Source organism: Anabrus simplex, chromosome 1 (assembly GCF_040414725.1).
Source record: "Anabrus simplex isolate iqAnaSimp1 chromosome 1, ASM4041472v1, whole genome shotgun sequence".
NCBI classification, from domain to species: domain Eukaryota; kingdom Metazoa; phylum Arthropoda; class Insecta; order Orthoptera; family Tettigoniidae; genus Anabrus; species Anabrus simplex.
The window spans coordinates 131,869,704-131,888,976 of NC_090265.1; the positions used below are offsets into that span (position 1 = coordinate 131,869,704).

The 19,273-nt window shown below is 36.3% G+C and overlaps 1 protein-coding gene across 1 annotated transcript in view; it reads right to left on the reverse strand.

The window, feature by feature from the left end:
- Window positions 1-19,273, reverse strand: part of LOC136884816 (uncharacterized) — a 50,515-nt gene that overhangs the window by 2,754 nt on the left and 28,488 nt on the right. The window contains exons 5-6 of the mRNA XM_067157108.2: window positions 18,998-19,054; window positions 18,870-18,899 (exon numbers count right to left, since the gene is read on the reverse strand). Coding sequence (XP_067013209.2) covers window positions 18,870-18,899; window positions 18,998-19,054 — 87 coding nt within the window. The remainder of the gene's footprint in view (window positions 1-18,869; window positions 18,900-18,997; window positions 19,055-19,273) is intronic.

Sequence of the window (19,273 nt, forward strand, 5' to 3'; positions counted from 1 at the left end):
CTGATCATTGTATGCTCCTTCAGCTAAGAGTACAGTCCAAGGACATCAGATTAATCCTGGTCCGTACACCACAGCTCATAAATTGCAAGAGGAGATAGAGGAATTCTATGAAAAAATAGAAGAACTAAAGGGAGCCTTCAAGGATCATGACACAAATATCTTTACAGGAAACCTAAATGCTAAAACACATCAAGAACAGATTAAGATCATGGGCCCACAGGGAAATGAAACATGTGATAGAGTGCTTCAGTTTTGCTAAGACAAGGAACTAGTCACCAAAAACTACCACCTAGCTGTCTATACACTTGAATATCTGTCAGATATTAGATTGAACTGTTTCTGGAATTGTATAAAACATGTAAAAACATATCTAGGAGCTGACATTAACTCAGACCTTAATCCAACTGTTGCAGAGACATGACTGCAACTAAAAATCCAACTAACAAAACAACAGACCAACACAATTGATATAAATAGCTTTAAAGATCAGGAGGTTAAAAATGTTTCAGACATTCTTGAGACCAGAATAGCAAATGAATATCAAGTCTGAAATCAAGACAGATTAAACATGGAATGAACTTAGGATAGCTACTCAAGAAAATGCAGTTGGCAAATCAGGCATTTTAACTTCAGAAAATAAGAAAGATCAAATGAACAATGAGATACTTGAGCTAATGGGACAACAGAGAAATGCCAACCTAGGAATGAAAAAGATGAAATGTTATTCTGGTAATGTCATTCAATAGATAATGAACATAATGAATGAGGGAGCTTATGTGAACGTAGAAAGAACTATTAGGAAAAAAATAAGAGAATAAAAGAAGTGTGGATTAAAGACCATTGTAAGGTACTTACAGGTCCTGCTTGCCTTATGTTGTTGGTACCAATGTAGAAAATTACCACCTTCTCCTTATCCTTCTTCTTCCCTTCTAATTTCCTCAACAACTCAGCATCTGCCTTAACCTAATTCCTGGATAACAGTCAACCCTGGTTCCCTTTCCTCCACACACTTTCCCCACATATCTAACAGCAGTCGCCTATGACCAAAACCTACAGTAGGGCCCACGAGAGTTGAAGTCTGACAGGTGAGCGGCGAAAGCTGTAACTACGAAGTACGCTGCGTTGTCATAGTTACCTCCATTTGCGGTCTACCACCCTTTCAGACAGGCTGAGTGTTTAGTAAAACATGTAGGCCTAGGCCTAATGCAATTCATTTACCCTTGACCGGTTCTTAAGCTCGTGTTAATAATTCCAGCATTTAAGACAGAACACGGCATTATCGATATATATCAAAGATTTCATAATCACTAACAAAATCATCAGTTTCTGACAATAACCTCAACAAATGCACATGTTAATCACAGAATATAACAACACTACCCACATTGATAGTTTTTTATTATTTAACTCCGATTGTTAACGGTACCTGTACAATTCAGGAATAAACTACGGTATAATAAGCACAACAAGAAGACGATACTTCATCGAGAAAAGAAATCAGTCAGAATATGAATGACAAAGGCAACTGAGAGCCAGCCAAGCCACGTGGTGATAGCGTCCTAAAATGTTGCAACTCTGTTATCGTTGCCATAGCAACAGACCATTTTCGAGCAGCGTTAGTCAACTTTTTCTCGCCGGTGGCGCTAAACGTCAGACTTCAACTCTCGTGGGCCCTACTGTAAAGGAAATTGAAGATCTTGAAAAGAGGCATGATGATTTCAATCTGTACAAGAGAGTGAAAGAGAGGAAACTTTCACTATCAGGAAATGAATGACTGAATCTAGTTAACAATGAAAGCAAACTTGCTGTGGATAAGGAAGCGTAAAGGCCCGCTCCCACCTAGTGGAATGGAATCGAATCGAACCGAACAGAATTTGTTTTTAACATGTGTTTAAATGGGAGATAGAGATGGCGATCGCCACGAGTCGAATCGAATCGAACCGAACGGAACAGGATTCTCTGCCAAGAATATTTTTCGACTAGCGGAGTGGAATCGAACAGAATTATCAAGATTCGAGCAACTTCGTAGATAGTCGGGTCGAGATCTTTCGGGCGACCATTTAGCGGCAAATGTGTATCAGCTTCAGCTGGAAAGACAGCTGTTTCTTTGATACGGTCGGGAACGTTCTGTTTTGTGTTAGTTTATTTAATTTGTTAACACAAGACACGGAAAAACTTCCCAGTTTAATTCAAAAATATAATTTCCTCTACTACAAGACCCACGAGCATTACTACAACAACGTAAAAAATAGCCTAATGCCTGGGAGGAAATAAGCACGGCTATGAAAAACCAAACTTACTAGAATATTCAATTTTGTGGTAGGTTACTGTAGTCAATATACAATTTATCTCATAATTTTTGTTGACTTCATCACAAAAGCATGTTATGTTGGAGTCCACATACGGTAGGCCTTTATCGGTACGATACTTGACACCACATCTCATATGGGATCTATATTTAAGTGTTTACTATATTTACAGTGAACGATTTCTAAGTGGCATTCCCTGGGTTTCAAACTGTCGTATATGTGTTCCTAACAAATAGTAGGCTAATGTATACTAAATTGCTCTGTTATGGACAATAAATACACTTCACGGTCTTTAATTAATGTTACAGAGAGTTGGCCGTGCGGTTAGGATCGCGTAGATGTGAGTTTTCATTCGGGAGATAGTGGGTTCGAAACCTACTGTCGGTAGCCCTGAAGATGATTTTCCGTGGTTTCCCCATTTTTCACACCAGGCAAATGCTCGGCCTGTACTTGAATTAACGCCACGGTCCTAGCCCTTTCCTATCCCATCGTCGCCGTAAGACCTATCTGTGTCGGTGCGACGTTAAGCAAATTGTAAAAAAATAATGTTGAGGCTACCTCGGTTAATAATTTCATCCTGCCACAGGACACAATCTGCTGCATTAAAGTTGTTTTAAAAATGATCACGGACTCCTATTGCATCTGAGGTAGCATTTCCTCCTGCAAATTGGATTTCTTCTGTTAAATCCTACTATCTGAAATAGTTGTTGAAATTGCAATACAGTAACTCTGAAGTAGGCCTACCGTAGAGACTTAGCTTCATCGCGCAATAAACGTTCAAATAAGTTTGAATACTCTTCTTTCGGCTCTCTTGTTAATTTCATGCACATAGAAACTTCTCCGATCTCTCGTAATTTTCTGCCTCCTCACATCTTCTATCAGACTGTCCATTGCAAGCCTGAAGTTTCCCGTAGAATCCCGTTCGATTCTGTTCCGCTAGATGTGAGCGGTCGAGTGGAAATTTCGGCTGTTCGGTTCGATTCGATTCCACTAGGTGGGAGCGAGCCTTAAGTGCAAGTATATAAGAACTACATTACAGATATCCTCAGAGATGATAACTCTCAGAAACTGTTGTTGAAGAGAAACTGGGTACTCCAGACATTCTCAACGATGAGCTGGAGAAAGCCATAGGTGAAGCAAAATCTGTCATAGCCACTGGACTTGATCATTTTAATGCAAAACTGCTTAAGCTGACTGATATTAATAATAATGATATCCTTTCATCCTCTTCAGTCCTCTTCAATTTTCTTGACATCTTCACCAATACAAGAAACATCCCTACAGCTGCTGAAATCAATCTCTATCAGCCTGCCAAGGAAATCAATTCTAAATGATATAGTAATAATAATCTCTGCTCCCTTAAGCTCCTCCTGAACTGTCATGACCAGATCCCATACATCCCCAACTATTTTGGAACCTATTCCTGCTTGCCTTATATTGTTGGTACCAACATGGAAAATTACCACCTTCTCCTTACCCTCTCCTTCCCTTCTACTTTCCTCAACATCTGCCTTAACATAATTCTTGGATAACACTTTATGCTGGTTCCCTTTCCTCCACACATTTTCCACCACATGCTTAACCACAAAGTCACCTCTGGCTAGAGCCTCACCTCCACCCACCTCATTAGATCTCCCTCCTCTCCTGATCTCCCTTAACTTCCCCGATGGCTGCAGAATATATTTCCTCTTCCCTTCTTTCCTCTCACACCACTCTTCCTATCCTGTACTCTACATTTCACTTTGCTACCATTGCCTTTTCTCTTTCCTTGGCCCTCCTTTGTAACACTTCCCTGTCCCCCATCTTCCCTTTGCTGTTCAACTTGTCAAATATCAGATTGACTACATCATGATAAAATAACTGTTTCTAAAATTGTATAAAACATGTAAAAATATATCCAGGAGCTGACCTTAATCAAGTTGTTGCAGAGACATGACTGCAATTGAAAATCTAGCTAACAAAACAACCCCACAAAACATACCTATTCCTCCCTGATACCTATCCTGAACTCACTCCCTGATGTGAACTCTTAGCCCTCATTTTCCTTCCCCTTAAAACGTTAGCTCACCTGTCTTTGACAACTTCTTCCATTCCTTCCCCTCCCTCTTCCCTACCTATTGTATCCTGTACATTGATTAAGGGAGACCTACCTTCATTCCAGTAGCGGCTTTTCAAGTGCTGTACCAACATTTCTCAAAACAATTGTGTATCATTTTCTGCATCCCTTTATTTTCTCTTTAAAATTCATTTAAAAATCGAAGACTGCACCTTATATGCTGTAATTACTCAACCGGTGTAGCGCTCATAGTTAATTAAGCATGCACCGCAGTTAGTTTCCTTTACGAGTGTGCCTTGTGGTCAATGCTCACGGCAGTGTGGGCTGACTTGTGATGAGTAACAAAACGTTGCCATGGCAACGCTCAAAGACTGCCATCAGTACGCATACGGCTGTATTTTGCTTGGTGCAGCCCAATGAGGCACTGGGATATTCGACTGTTTGGCATGAGTTGGGACGATATTATCCGAAAACACCTGAATATGTAACCCGGTCCCTCTGCTTAGCTTGAACACATGCGGGCTCCTACAGCATTGCTGTCGATGTTAGTATCTCAATCTCATGTTAAAAGAACAATCAAACAAAGACAAATTTACTATATATTTTGTCACGAGAGTTGTGGCTACTGTTACAACAGCTGTAAAAAAAGCTTGTTATAAATTTGAACTTGTGGTGCACAGAGTATTAGTGAAAATAAATGTCCATTGTTATAATGTGAATTGTGGCCATGTGGCAAATTAATTGTGAGTAAACTGTAAATAAAATAAGTGCTTTTGAAGAGCATTTAGCACTACTGCTCAAAGGGTGAGCTCTTGGGGTTTTTATAGTTACTGTATGAAGCGTAGCATAATTATTGTCGTATGGATGTTTGGAGAGGAAGTGCGTTTGAAATTCATTAGGGATATAAATATGTAGCGTGAGAGTTAGTACTTATTGTATTTAAATCTTTTCTTATAGTGTGAAAGAATAGCGTTCCCTCCAAGGCGTGTTTTAACACGGAACCCTCCATAGATTTAGTTTGTATTTTAAGAGAAACTCAGTTTTTGAAATGGAGGGAGGAGGATAAAAAAAGAAATTTTATCAAACAATTGTCCCCAACCAGTTTTGACTTATCAGAAAATAACTGGTTCTGCCTCCAGAAAGATGCACGCATGAAATTTTCAGGTATCTTGGTAGAGTAGTTATCTGTGGTTATGCGGCAGTCATTATTTGCAGAAACTATTTTGTTGGCCATGTCTTATTGTCGGAGTGAAACAGGGAGTCTGGAATCACACAGAATTTGAAAATAATGTATGTCCTGTGCTACTAGGTCTTTCAAAAGCACGAAGGTTCCTCAGAGTATATATGGGATTTAAAGAACTTAAAAAGAAGAGAATCAAATTGCTGACACTTTAAGAGAAAATGCTCATCTATACATCACAAAATTGAATGAGAATGTGAGGTTTAATATACATTTCATGCGATTACCAATCAATGCAGTTTTATTTCTTTCTAAGCAGGTAATGGCATTTAGAGGCCACTAGCTGATGTACCCGTGCTTCGCTATGGGATTCTCAGAAAGACTGTCTTCGTGGTTTTTCTAACTGAAGTCAACTTAGACCATCACAAAAACTTCAGTAGGAAAGTAGTATTTAAAATTAATGTAATCTTACAAAATACTCGATCAAATGAAAACCCGCACATTTTCTCACTTTAACGAGCAGCACTACAGTGCCGATCTAACCGTCCAAAGTTCCAGTGTTGGAATGACCAGAACGCAGACAGCCGTGAACACTCCTCTGCCATTATTCTGTTAAATATGGACACTACTCATTTCAGTCAGTGCCTCAGAGTAGGGATTGAATAGCTCAAATGCTATGATGAACCAGTGTGTTACGTACCAGTAACATCAGAACCAGGGGAATGGCATGCTACATAAGAAAGTTGTCCAACTCCTCATCTACTTCCCACCAATATACAGGCAGGCTGTTATACTCGGTACGACCGGGCGAGTTGGCTGTGCAGTTAGGGGTGCGCAGCTGTGAGCTTGCATCCGGGAGGTAGTGGGTTCGAACACCCTGTCGACAGCCCTGAAGATGGTTTTGTGGTCTCCCATTTTCATACCACGCAAATGCTGTGGATGTACCGTAATTAAGGCTAGAGCCGCTTCCTTTCCACTCCCAGCTGTTTTCCTATCCCATCGTCGCCATAAGACCTATCTGTGTCGGTGCGACGTAAAGGAATTTTTTTTAAAACTCGGTATGCAGCAGTAACCCCATCTATCTGAGATGAGTTGCAACAGGGGTGCAAAGCACATCCCAACAAACAATGGTCAGTGTAATGTTATTGTTGATCAATGTTATGAGCTTTCTGTATTGCAGGCCTTCACATTTAGTTTTCTTTCCACTCTGTGATATTAGGGCATCTTACGCTTTTCTTAAGAAATGACTCTTTTTAGGGTTGAATTTTGAATTATTTAGTGAATTGTAGTGCTATAATTTGGAATAGGACTAAATGGTAATTCTAGACCAGGTCATACTACTATTACTAAGTGAGCCTCTGCCAAATGTGCACACTGCTCATTCAAAACAGCGCATCAGGGTAGGGATCGAATAGCTGGAAAACTATGATGAACCAGTGTGTTACGTACCAGCAGTATCAGACAATGTATGAACCAGAGGAATGACATGCTAAAGAAAAAAAGTTTTCTAACTCCACAGCTATTTCCCGCCAATATTCAGTCAGGCTGTTATACTCGGTACGCAACAGTAATATCATCTATCGGAGTTGAGGGCACCATAAGAGCCAAAGAACATCACAACAAACAATGGTCAATGTAATGTTATTGTTAATCAATGTTATGCGCTTTCGATATTGCAGGCCTCAGATTTAATTTTCTTCCGACTCTGAAATACTAATCTTATCATAGTCGGTACGGTAAAACTATAAAACATAAATGATCGGAAATTATATTCTCTATAACTTCTGTTATATAGTACTTTTCTATAGGACCAATAACATAGGTATTAAAAAATTAAATTTTAGGCGCCTACCCCTAAACTGCCAATTCATCCAGGGTCAGTAAAATTGTTTATAGCTTAGACTATATTTTCTTCTTCCCCGACTCTATATACCGATTTTCATTAAATTCTGCTCACCCAGTTTCTCGTGGCTCAGCATTGATGTGGACTTAGCAACAAAAATCGAAATTCATGAATATCTGTGTTATCATAGCCAATACGGTAAAATGTATAAGACACAAATGATCGGAAATTTTATTCTATATAACTTTAGTAATGTAGTATTTATCGATAGGACCACTAATAATATAAATATTTGAGAATAAAATGATTTATAGCCTAGATTGTAGTGGATCATCTCCCGACTTTACATACCGATTTTCATGAAATTCTCTTCAACCGTTTTCTCGTGTTGCGTGTACATACAGACAGATAGACAGACAGACAGAAATTACAGAAAAGTGAAAAGTGCATTTCCTTGTTGCTATGGACATGACCGATACAGAAATACCATTTTTTTTTTAAATTCTGAGCAATGTACAGACTAAACTCATATTTTATATATATAGATGGTGAGAGCAACTCCTCCTTAAATGGAGGAAATTTCAAAAAACTGTTGAAACTTCTAGTTTCCAGCAACTCACTAGAAATGCAAGAGCATTATGCTTCTATAAAGGAAGTTTTTAGCAGAGAATCGAAAACTGTACAATGTGAGTTAATGGACTGCATCTATACCTTCATTAGGGATGCTGTGAAAGAAGAAATTTTAGAAACATCGCAGTGTTCGGTGATACTTCAGTATATTACCCACAAAGGTGCACTAGTTGAACACTTTCTTGGTTTTTTGATGTTAGTTCGCACCATGCAGTGTTTACTTTATTCAACTTGCTGCAGACTGTTTTGAATGAATTTTCATACAAAACTAAATTGATTGCCCAGTGTTATGACGGAGCTAGTGTCATGGCAGGTCATCTTAATGGTCTTCAAACTAAGGTCAAGCAAGATGCCACTCGAGCATTATTTGTACATTGTTTGGCACACCGATTAAATCTAGTGGTAAAGCAAAAGTATTACCAACATATCCGAAATCCATATATATACTTTTTTTTTTTTGCGAGTCTTGTTGGTATTCCTTAATTTTTTCCTTCATCAGCCAAAAGAACTTTCGTGCTGATCCAGTAATTGCGAGGCGAATACCATCTGGTGTGTATACACATTGGTCGTCACATGGGAAACTTTTGAACGTGGTTGTCGAGGAGTGGGAGGGATTGAAAGAAAGTTTTGAAAGATTTATGTACGATCCTCAATCAGACAAAAAAACCATTTGTCAATCAGAGGGGTTGTTTAATATCTTCAATAATTTCCAGTTCATATTTTTATCAATAGTATTCAATGATATTTTTGAGCTTGCTAATACAGTATATTATTTAACGTGCTCCAAAAGAAGTTTCTGGATGTTTACTTCTCCCTGTCAAAAATAAACACCACACAGCAAGTGATACTAGATAAAAGGAATGAAGAAACATTTAAATCCTATTTTCATATGGCTCAGAAGAAAACCAAAATTGAACTAAAAACAGAAAATGATTTTTTTCTTAAGTATCGAGTGATTTATTTTGAGATACTGGATTTAATCTCTGTAGAAATTATACAAGATTTCAAGATATGCAGAAGCTCCAATTTCATTGATTAGGAGAGAACTCTTACAATAAATAACCTTTATATATCCACCTATTCAATACAATTTTAATGCTGTTATATAATTACAACATATTAAATTTTACAGGACTAGTTTCAACGCATATTTGCGTCATCTTCAGCATTAAAATTGTATTGAATAGGTGGATATATAAAGGTTATTTATTGTAATTCTTGGTTCAATACAGAAAAATGAAATTTCTTACGTTAACAGAGAGCTCTAAGTTTGAAAAATTTTCTAAAATCCTCCCTCTTGATGCTGTAGAGAACTTAAAAACCTCATCCCATGACATTTGTCACACACAAGTTAAAAAATGAACTTCAGTGTATCTATTCTGATTCTGCCTACAAAAATACCAGTTTGTAGGAAATAATTCTGTCGCTCAATAAAAATGAACTCATGGACGTGTTCAAAGAAGCGTATAAATTATTTTGTTTAATAAAGAAGCTTTTTTTGCCTTAAACGGTTAAAAGCTACTTGAGGAATTCAACATTCCAGGAGAGGCTAACAGCACTGGCAACCATATCTCTGGAGAAGTCGCTGCTCAACGACTTAATGGATACAATGCCCTTTTACGATGACATCATTGACAAGTTCGCTGCTTCAAAAGACCAAAGAATAGATTTAACATCCAAGCAATAGATTTTACCGAATGTGAGTAATATTTGTTTTTTAGTTAATTTTATAGTTACATTGTGTTTTTTAAAGTAAATGCATGAAAATTATACAGCGGATATTTGTAGACTATTATCTTCCCAAAACATCACCCCCATACCTTATTTCCTCCTAGCTAGGTTATCCAACACGCCTATTCAAAATGTACACGCTTACTGCACACGCGTGTGTTGGGCTGCACCAAACTTACACTCCACGAGCCGCCACTTCTTCATTCCAATATAAAATATAAAAATTGATGATGTCAGAATTGATCAGGTGAAGCAATTCTGTTATCTTGGTAGTATGATAACAGAGGATAATAGATGCTTCTTGGAAATAAAGAGAAGAGTAGCATTGGCAAAACAGGCATTTATGACTAAGAAAAACATTTTAACCAGCACACACATGAATATAGATGTCAGAAAAACCTTTGCAAAATTATTTGTATGGAGTACACTTCAGTATGGAAGTGAGAGTTGGACTCTGGGTAAATTAGAAAGGAATCGACTTGAAGCTGCTGAAATGTGGATATGGCGGAAAATGACCAGAATGAGCTGGATAAAAAGAAAAACCAACCTGGAAGTTTTAAGGGAAGTTAAATAAGAGAGAAGATTATTAAAGAAAATGGAAAACAGGAAATGAAAATTTATTGGACACAATACTTTCATCACTAACATTCTTGAAGGGAAAGTACTGGGAAAGAAAGGAAGAGGAAGACCTAGGATGAAGTATTTGGACAACATCAAGAAGAGGTTAGGTTGTGACACTTACATGGAACTGAAACAAACAGTCAATGAAAGAAGAGAGTGGTTGCATTGGCAAGGCATTAGCCTTGGTATTTATTGATTGATTGATTGATTGATTGATTGATTGATTGATTGATTGATTGATTGATTGATTGATTGATTGATTGATTGATTGATTGATTGATTGATTGACCTTCATTAAAAGCCTAATTATCTCCCTCAAACTTGCTATCACAGAGCTCGATAGCTGCAGTCGCTTAAGTGCGGCCAGTATCCAGTATTCGGGAGATAGTGGGTTCAAACCCCACTGTCGGCAGCCCTGAAGATGGCCACAGCAGCTTCCTTTCCAGTCCTAGCCCTTTCCTGTCCCATCGTCACCTTAAGACCTATCTATGTCGGTGCTTGCTATCTCTTCTCTCATACTTCTTAACATCCATTCATGTCCACAGTACCTAAATCTGCCTCCCTCAGCCATTCCTTTATCTTGTTCACAGAAATATGAAATAGTATGAAAATATCAACAGAAATAAAATAGCATATTCTGTGAATAAAAATCAGAGGAAAGAAATACTGTGTACTCCCAAAGGATTTCATGGCAGTGAAATAAGCCAGATACTAACTGATAATAATAGGAATAAAAGACTACATATATAATTTTCAAAAGACATCTGTTCACAAAGTGTGAATGACCACAAGGATCCTGAATTTTTACAATTTAGGCAGTGATAACCAAATATATTAAAATTATTGTACATAAATGAAACCCTATATGTATTACCAATTAGGAGTAATATAATTGATGATTCAGGATTGTCACTGAATCTTTTAAAATGTTCACTATAACTTTTTCCAAAATTGTGTGCTGGATTCCTAGCTTTTTCAATATTTCCCACGTATGCTTGGGTACACTGCCTCTGCTTCCAAATAAAGGACCCACCACAGACCAGTTTTCTGGGCGAATGTTATGTCTCTCACTCAGATACGGAATGCATGGTTCATAAACATACATAGACAGATTGTTGTTGTTGTTGTTGTTGTTGTTGTTGTTGTTGTCGTCGTCGTCGTCGTCGTCGTCGTCGTCGTCGTCGTCGTCGTCAATACATCTAGTTTCCACTAGTGCTCTCCCTTATCTATTGTTGGCAGAACCTCCTAAATTCACACAAAATGCTGACCCCACGTAATTGGGAAAAAGCCAGGAAGAAGAACGAGTTATTGTGAAGAGTAACTTTTCATGTAATTTTTAGAAGAATTTATCTAAACACTTTAAAATACTTTCAGAATAACATGATACATATAATAAATTTGTCACTGTATTCAATCATGCCATTCTCCCTACCACACCCTCTCTTCGTGTCCATACCCTGAGCTAAGCTTCAGGGCACTTCCTGTGGACAGTGTGGATATAGAAGACACAGTGCATTGTAAACATTTCACTAAAAGTGGATCTGGGTTGTGGATTCAAATCCGACAAAGGCAATTGGGGTTTTGAAAGATGGAAAAAAGATTCCATTCAACACTTCATATTGTACAATGACGGCAGGTGAAAGATCTCTTGTGACATATCAGGTAATTTTTTATTTAAGCGTATAGTGATTTTATACAATATATATACAAGAAAAATCAAACTTTAAAGTCTATTCTACCGAGCTCGATAGCTGCAGTCGCTTAAGTGCGGCCAGTATCCAGTAATCGGGAGATAGTGGGTTTGAGCCCCACTGTCGGCAGCCCTGAAGATGGTTTTTCGTGGTTTCCCATTTTCACATCAGGCAAATGCTGGGGCTGTACCTTAATTAAGGCCACGGCCGCTTCCTTCCAATTCCTAGGACTTTCCTATCCCATCGTCGCCATAAGACCTATCTGTGTCGATGTGATGTAAAGCAAATAGCAAAATAGCAAAAAAGGTCCATCCTTCTCAGCCATTCAGATAAACTAGGTGTGAGAGCGAACAAATCATCAGAAGTGCCAGGGTACGAATGAAGAGGACAGTGTTGGACCAGGTGCTCAATTGTTTGTTCTTCCAGGTTACAATCACACATTGGTGAACTGATCCAACCCCACTTGTACCTGAAATAATTGCAACAACCATATCCAATCCTTAACCTGTTGATACGGCACCAGAGGTTCCTCGGTAGGTCAAAACCGTTTGGCTTCTTTGTGGGATTAAGATGGTGGACACTTGTTCCCAATGTTTCTGTCTGTTGACCACTCATGCTTCCAGCTTTCAGTTAGGTCAAATCCATCCGCAATGAGTTGCCTCACGGTGATACTTGCTGGTCTTCTTGATTGCAGTCCCTGCTGTGATGGATGGCAGAATTCCTGGTGCAGTGGCAAAGAGGGTGATGCAAAGATTTTCTTAGCTTCCCTTAGTAGAGCTTGCTTCCGTCTTAAGTGAGGTGGAGGGATGTGACTCAGCACAGGTAACCAGTGACATGGAGATGATTTGATGGTACCATTAATGCAACGCATTGTATCGTTCAATTTTGTGTCTACCTCATGTCCGTAGGTATTACCTCAAATTACCCTACACGTGACCCCCGGGTGGTGCTAAACGAGTAACAGCATTAAAAGGGACATACAATATGCCCAAAAACATATCAGGTGTTTACCCACCAAAATTAATTAAAACTCAGCCATAAGTCACCAAATAGAGTTCTGGTTTCTCTGCTATCTGGTAGAGTAAAACAGAATGTCAAAACTGACAAGCAGGCAGCCTAAATAGTATCAGATTGAAATGCCTGCACACAGCAGCTGAAGCATTATTATTATTATTGTTATTTTTTTATTTCTTATTTATTTGCTATTTGTTTCACGTCATACCGACACAGATAGGTGTTATCGCAATGGTGAGATAGGAAAGGCCTAGGAATGGGAAGAAACTCGGCCCTGGCCTCAATTAAGGTACAACCCCAGGATTTGCCTAGTGTGAAAATGGGAAACCACGGTTAACCATCTTCAGGGCTGCCGACAGTAGGGTTCAAACCCACCATCTCCCGATTGCAAGCTCATAGCTCCGTGCCCCTAACCGCATGTCCAACTTGCCTGGTATTATTAATTAATTGATTTAGTTTGTTTCTACCCATAAAGGATCACGTAAAACAAATCATGAGTTGCTGTTATTTTTCTTGTTCTTCCAGAATTCTTTCATCATGTTGCTACATTTAGCTTGACATTCGGCTGTCCATTTTCCCCTAGATCTGCTGGGGTTATCTTCTGAAGCAACTTCCCAAGTGTAGATCTTATGTCTGAAAGTTTTGCGGTCTTTGATATCTGTAGGTGTGATTCTGGTGTTATTGAGATCATTTTGGACTTGTCTGATCCAAATCGTTGTCACCTTTAATGTCTGTGAGTACATCAATATTTTCTTTGTTAGTCGGTTGTCATCTAGCCTCATAATGTGTCCATAAAATTTCACCAGGCGAGTTGGCGATTGCCAACTGTAAATTTGGAAGACTTAAGACTTTTACAGATGAATTAGGCAAACAAGTTTTAATAGTGGGCCTTCAAGAAATGAGAAACACGATGGAAGAATACGTGATGGGATACCTGACCAAAGAGTTAAGCATCAATGTCCCCAATTTGGAACAGGATTTATAGTGAATTTAAAAAGTAATAGATTCTGTAATTGATTTTCAAGCAATATCACAAAGAATTGTAACTCTCATCTTTAAAACAACAAACCAGATTTATTCAATAATAAATGGCCAAGCCCATACTAATGAAAAAAGGTTCTAACACCAACAAAGAAAGAAGTGGATAAATTTTGGAATCTCCTTGAACACATAATAAACAAAGTAAATAAAAGTAATGTTAAAATTTTGTTAGGGGTCTTAAATGCCCAATTAGGAAGGGAAAAAGGTATAGAGATATAATTGGAAAATGGGCTACACATAAATTTACAAACAAGAATGGTCAATGACTTGTTGAAATTTGCAGAGAGCATAACCTTATATCTAAATCAACATATTTCAAAAGGAAACCAAACAAGCTTAAAACTTGGAAGCATCCTGATTGGAGAAAAGGAGAATGGAAGCTAGACCATGTTTGTATGGATACATTTTTCCATAAGGAAATTTATGGTGTAAAAGTATTAAGAGGAATAGATACTGGTTCTGATCACAACATTGTCAAAATTAAACTTAAATTCACACCACTAAAGAAGAATAATATCAAAACTAATAAAGTAAAGAGGAATTATGACTCACACCAGTTAATAAAAAAATGACAAATATAAGTAAGTCACGCAAACAATAAAACTGACAGATGACTTTGAAGAATTGATCCCAGCTCTCAAAAACCAAGCTGAAAATTTAGCTCCATTGAACCTTCATAAAAAACATGCCTGATGGATGACAGACTGTGATGAAATTCTTAAAGAGAAACATCAGGCATGGTTCCAAGCCCATAAATCAGAAGAAAGTGTTACCAACCTAAAAAATATCAGGAAGAAATTTTTGCAAAATATTAGAAAAATTAAGAGAGAGTTTCATAAGGATATAATAAACTCCATTGATATTAATTATCATAACACCCATTCTAGAAACTGTTATAAAATTTTTGGAAGACAACTACAGAAATTTGCTCTTCCTACATTAATGTTGAAAGATGAAAATTGAAAAATGGCACATAACAGTAGTGAAAATGCTGAGATTATGGCAAAAGCATTCAGTAAACTTTACAACTGTGAAGAACCTAAGGAACTAATACAAATTAATACAAATACTCCAATAAAAACAAAATTTAATAACATTTCAAGAATTAGAAAAAGCACTAAAAGAACTTAAAAATTATAAGGCATACAGAGAAGACAAGGATTTTGTAGGGAAGTAAAATTATTCAAGTAATACAGTTTGGATTTCCTTACATATGGCTTTAAAAAAAATTTGGATTACTGAACAGTTTCCAGAACATTGGACAACAGCCTTAGTACACCGTCTTCATAAAAAAGGGGATAAGAGTAACCTGGATAATTATAGAGGATTGTTTATCTTGGACTGCACATAGTAGATTTTTTTCCTAGATCTTACTATATGGAAGGATTAAAGATCAACTAGAAAAAGAGTTAGGAGAATACCAAGGAGGCTTTAGACCCTGGAGAAGTTGTGCTGAACAGATCATCACTCTAAAATTAATAATGGCATACCGGTACTATAGAAAAAGAAAAAAAAAACAAGCCTATAGTAATAACATTTATTGACTTTAAGAAGGCATATGATTGTATACATAGACCTTCAATGTTAAAAATTTTATGGAATTTTGGACTGCATCCTAAACTAATTAAACTGATAGAACTTACTTTAACTAATACCGTATCAAAAGTAAAGTTTAGAGGAGAGGTTTCTGAACCATTTTTTATTAAAACAGGTTTAATTCAAGGAGACTGTTTATCTCCATTACTATTTAAATGTGAATTAGAATTTATAATAAGGGGATGGTACAAGTTCAACTCAAAGAACATGAAAGTTGGAAGCTCCAAACAAAATTTAAGTTTAAATTGTTTAGGATTGCTGATGACCTTGCTCTATTGTCCAACAATATTCAGGAAACTCAACACCAAATTAAATCTCTATAGGAAATAGCACAAAAATAGGTCTTACAATATCCTTTGAAGAAAATTATGTTTACACATCCCTCACTGGTAAATAAAATAACAATTGATGGGCAAGATATCAAAATTGTTGATAAATTTAAGTATTTAAGAGAAATCATAACTTATAATCTTAATGAGAAATCAGCTTGACATAACAGAATAAAATTAAACGAAGTACCATAAATTATATTACGGTACCAAGACTACATACAATAAAAAAAAGCTTATTGATAGCAGCAAAAGTATGACATTATAAAACAGTCACACAGCCAGAAATAACTTATGCTAGTGAAACCATTTTTAAAACTACTAATACAGCTGAAACAGACAAAATACTTAAGACAGAAAGAAGAACAATTAGAGCATGCATAAATAAACAGTATCAAGTTAATGGACAATAGAGAATAGCATCAAATAAAACAATTCATAAGGAATTGAACCAGTATTGAGCACGATTAGGAAAAAACATATATCATTCTTTGGACATCTTATCAGAACACCTTACACCAGAATTAGCAGAAGAATAATTGAAAAATTATGAAATAGCAAAACCAAGATTAAATGGATCAGATATTAAGGAAGATAAAGGAACTACAAATAACAACAGACAATCCTGAAGATGAGCAAGTTCATGGCAGCACAACAGCTGAAAGTCAAACTAATAGTATTTTCATGTCTCCTACTGATGAATGTGAAGTGCTCAAAATTATCACTTCTCTAAAAAATAAAAATAATTTATCTGAAGATAAAATAACCAATGTCATGTTAAAAACCTGTGTTGAAAGTTTAGTGCCATATATTGTGGAAATTATTAACCGTTCAATTCTCAGTGGAGAAATACCCCAATTACTCAAATGTGCCAGAATTGTACCTATCTTTAAATCAGGAGATAACGCAGATCCATCCAATTACAGACCAATTAGTATATTATCTGCAATTGGAAAACTCATAGAAATGGTAGTAAAAATTAGATTGGTAAATTTTCTGTGTAAAACTAATTACTTTTCCAATAATCAATATGCGTTTCTCCCAAATAGAGGAACTGATAATGCTGTATTTGATACAGTAATAGATGTTCAAAAGACCTTAGATGAAAATAAATTAGCAGCAGGGCTACTCATAGATCTTAAAAAAGCATTTGACCTGGTTGACCACAAAATACTTCTGAACAAGTTAAAATTAGCAGGAATTAGAGGTTTAGCACACAAATGGTTCCAAAATTATTTATCAAATCGAACACAATATGTGATGATTAACGATACTAAAAGTTTTAAGCAGCAGACAAAAACGGGAATACCGCAGGGCTCAGTACTAGGTCCAATTCTATTTCTGATTTATATTAATGACATACAATCTCTAACACTAAAGGGGAAATGTAAAGTATTTGCTGATGATATCTTAATAACTTACAAAGGACTATGTGAAACGCGAATTATGGAAGACATAAATTGTGACTTGGACAAGTTATCGGACTGGGCTTTATCTAAAAAAATGATCATAAATGTGACTAAAACAAAATACCTAATCTTTCATAAAACAGCCCATAAGATAACAGCGGCTAACACTGTTATCCTAAAGGACCAAGTAATAGAGCGAGTCAACTCAGCTAAGTATCTTGGTATAATATTAGACTCAACACTTTCCTGGAAAAGCCATATTGATTATGTAATCAGCAAAATTACCCCTTTGATAGGAATAATGCACAGATTAAGATACAGTAATTTTTCTCATCAACAATTGAAGTGTATATATTATGCAATGATCCACCCACATCTAACATACGCAAGCTTTATTTGGGGAAGATGTAGGAAAGATTACATTAATAATTTGGAAATCCTACAAAAAAGAGCCATCAAAATCATGTATGGATTCCCCTTCCTCAAACCATCACATGAAGTTTTTTCAGAGTCAAATATTCTGCCATTCCATAAACAAATTGCATTTTCATCAGCAGTCTTTATGTATAAGCTAGACAGGAAATTAACCCATTCTACTGTTAACTTCTCCCATTTTAGTGAAATTCATGGATATGAAACTAGAGGATCATTAAGGATATATCCCTCTCATTCTAATTCAATAAAGTATGGAGTGAAAGGCATAGAATCATCAATGTTTAGGGAATATAATGTGTTGCCTCCTGTTATAAAGAACTGTAAATCGGTTATATGTTTTAAGAAAAAACTGAAGGAATATTACTCTTTTACAGATATCTTAATATAATCTCTATATAACTTGCTTTAATTAATACAATAATATATATATTGTCCATATTTAGTATATTACAGCCATGCAATATCTGAATATACTTCTGAAAAATTATGATCCTAACATGTAAAAAAAAAAAAAGTACTTGTCACTTTACAGAAAAGCCATTGTATATGAAATGTAATTATTGTGTTGCCTTAAAAAAGTATGTACTGTATTGTCCCTATCACGAGCCAGAGGCTCATGGGACCTTTTGTCACCAATAAATAAATAAATCTCAAAAACAAAACAGAAAAAAATAAGATACGTCAAGACACACACACCAGGCTACACACCAAAATCAATAAAAGGTCTAATGGGAGGGTATTTTCAACAGAACAAAGGAAGGCAGCATTTCTCAGAATGAAAAAATATTGGGCTGATAGGAAATCAAGAAATCCTTTATATAATTGACTACAGTGGTCCAATGTAGGCCATAAAATGTAAAATAAAATACAATAAAAAATGAAATTATTATTATTATTATTATTATTATTATTATTATTATTATTATTATTATTATTATTATTATTATTATTATTATTATTATTATTATTATTATTATTTCTCACCTGTTTTCTCTTTTGCTCATTCCATCCGATCTGAAAAATGAATCAAAAATTAAGGTTATTTCATACATCTTTTAAAAGTTAGAGATACTTCGTCTCAAAACATTTAGAATATAGTGTGTAGTACTTGCCCCATATATTCCATCTGAGTAGTAGTTAACCCCTCAGACTCATGTGAACTGCTTGAGCTGTAATGATAAAAGAATATTCTCATGTACTATGTTTTTAAAAGATAGGATGAGAAGAAGGATAAACACAAGAAAAAGGGAGAGACAAGAAGGTAAAGATTGATAAAAGTGATAACATTTTAAGCTTAAATCAACCTGTAAGCTGTAATCTTGTCAATTTGAAACCATTCAGTAAAACTTGGAAGGCTAACCTTCAACAAATATATAACAACAGTTTAT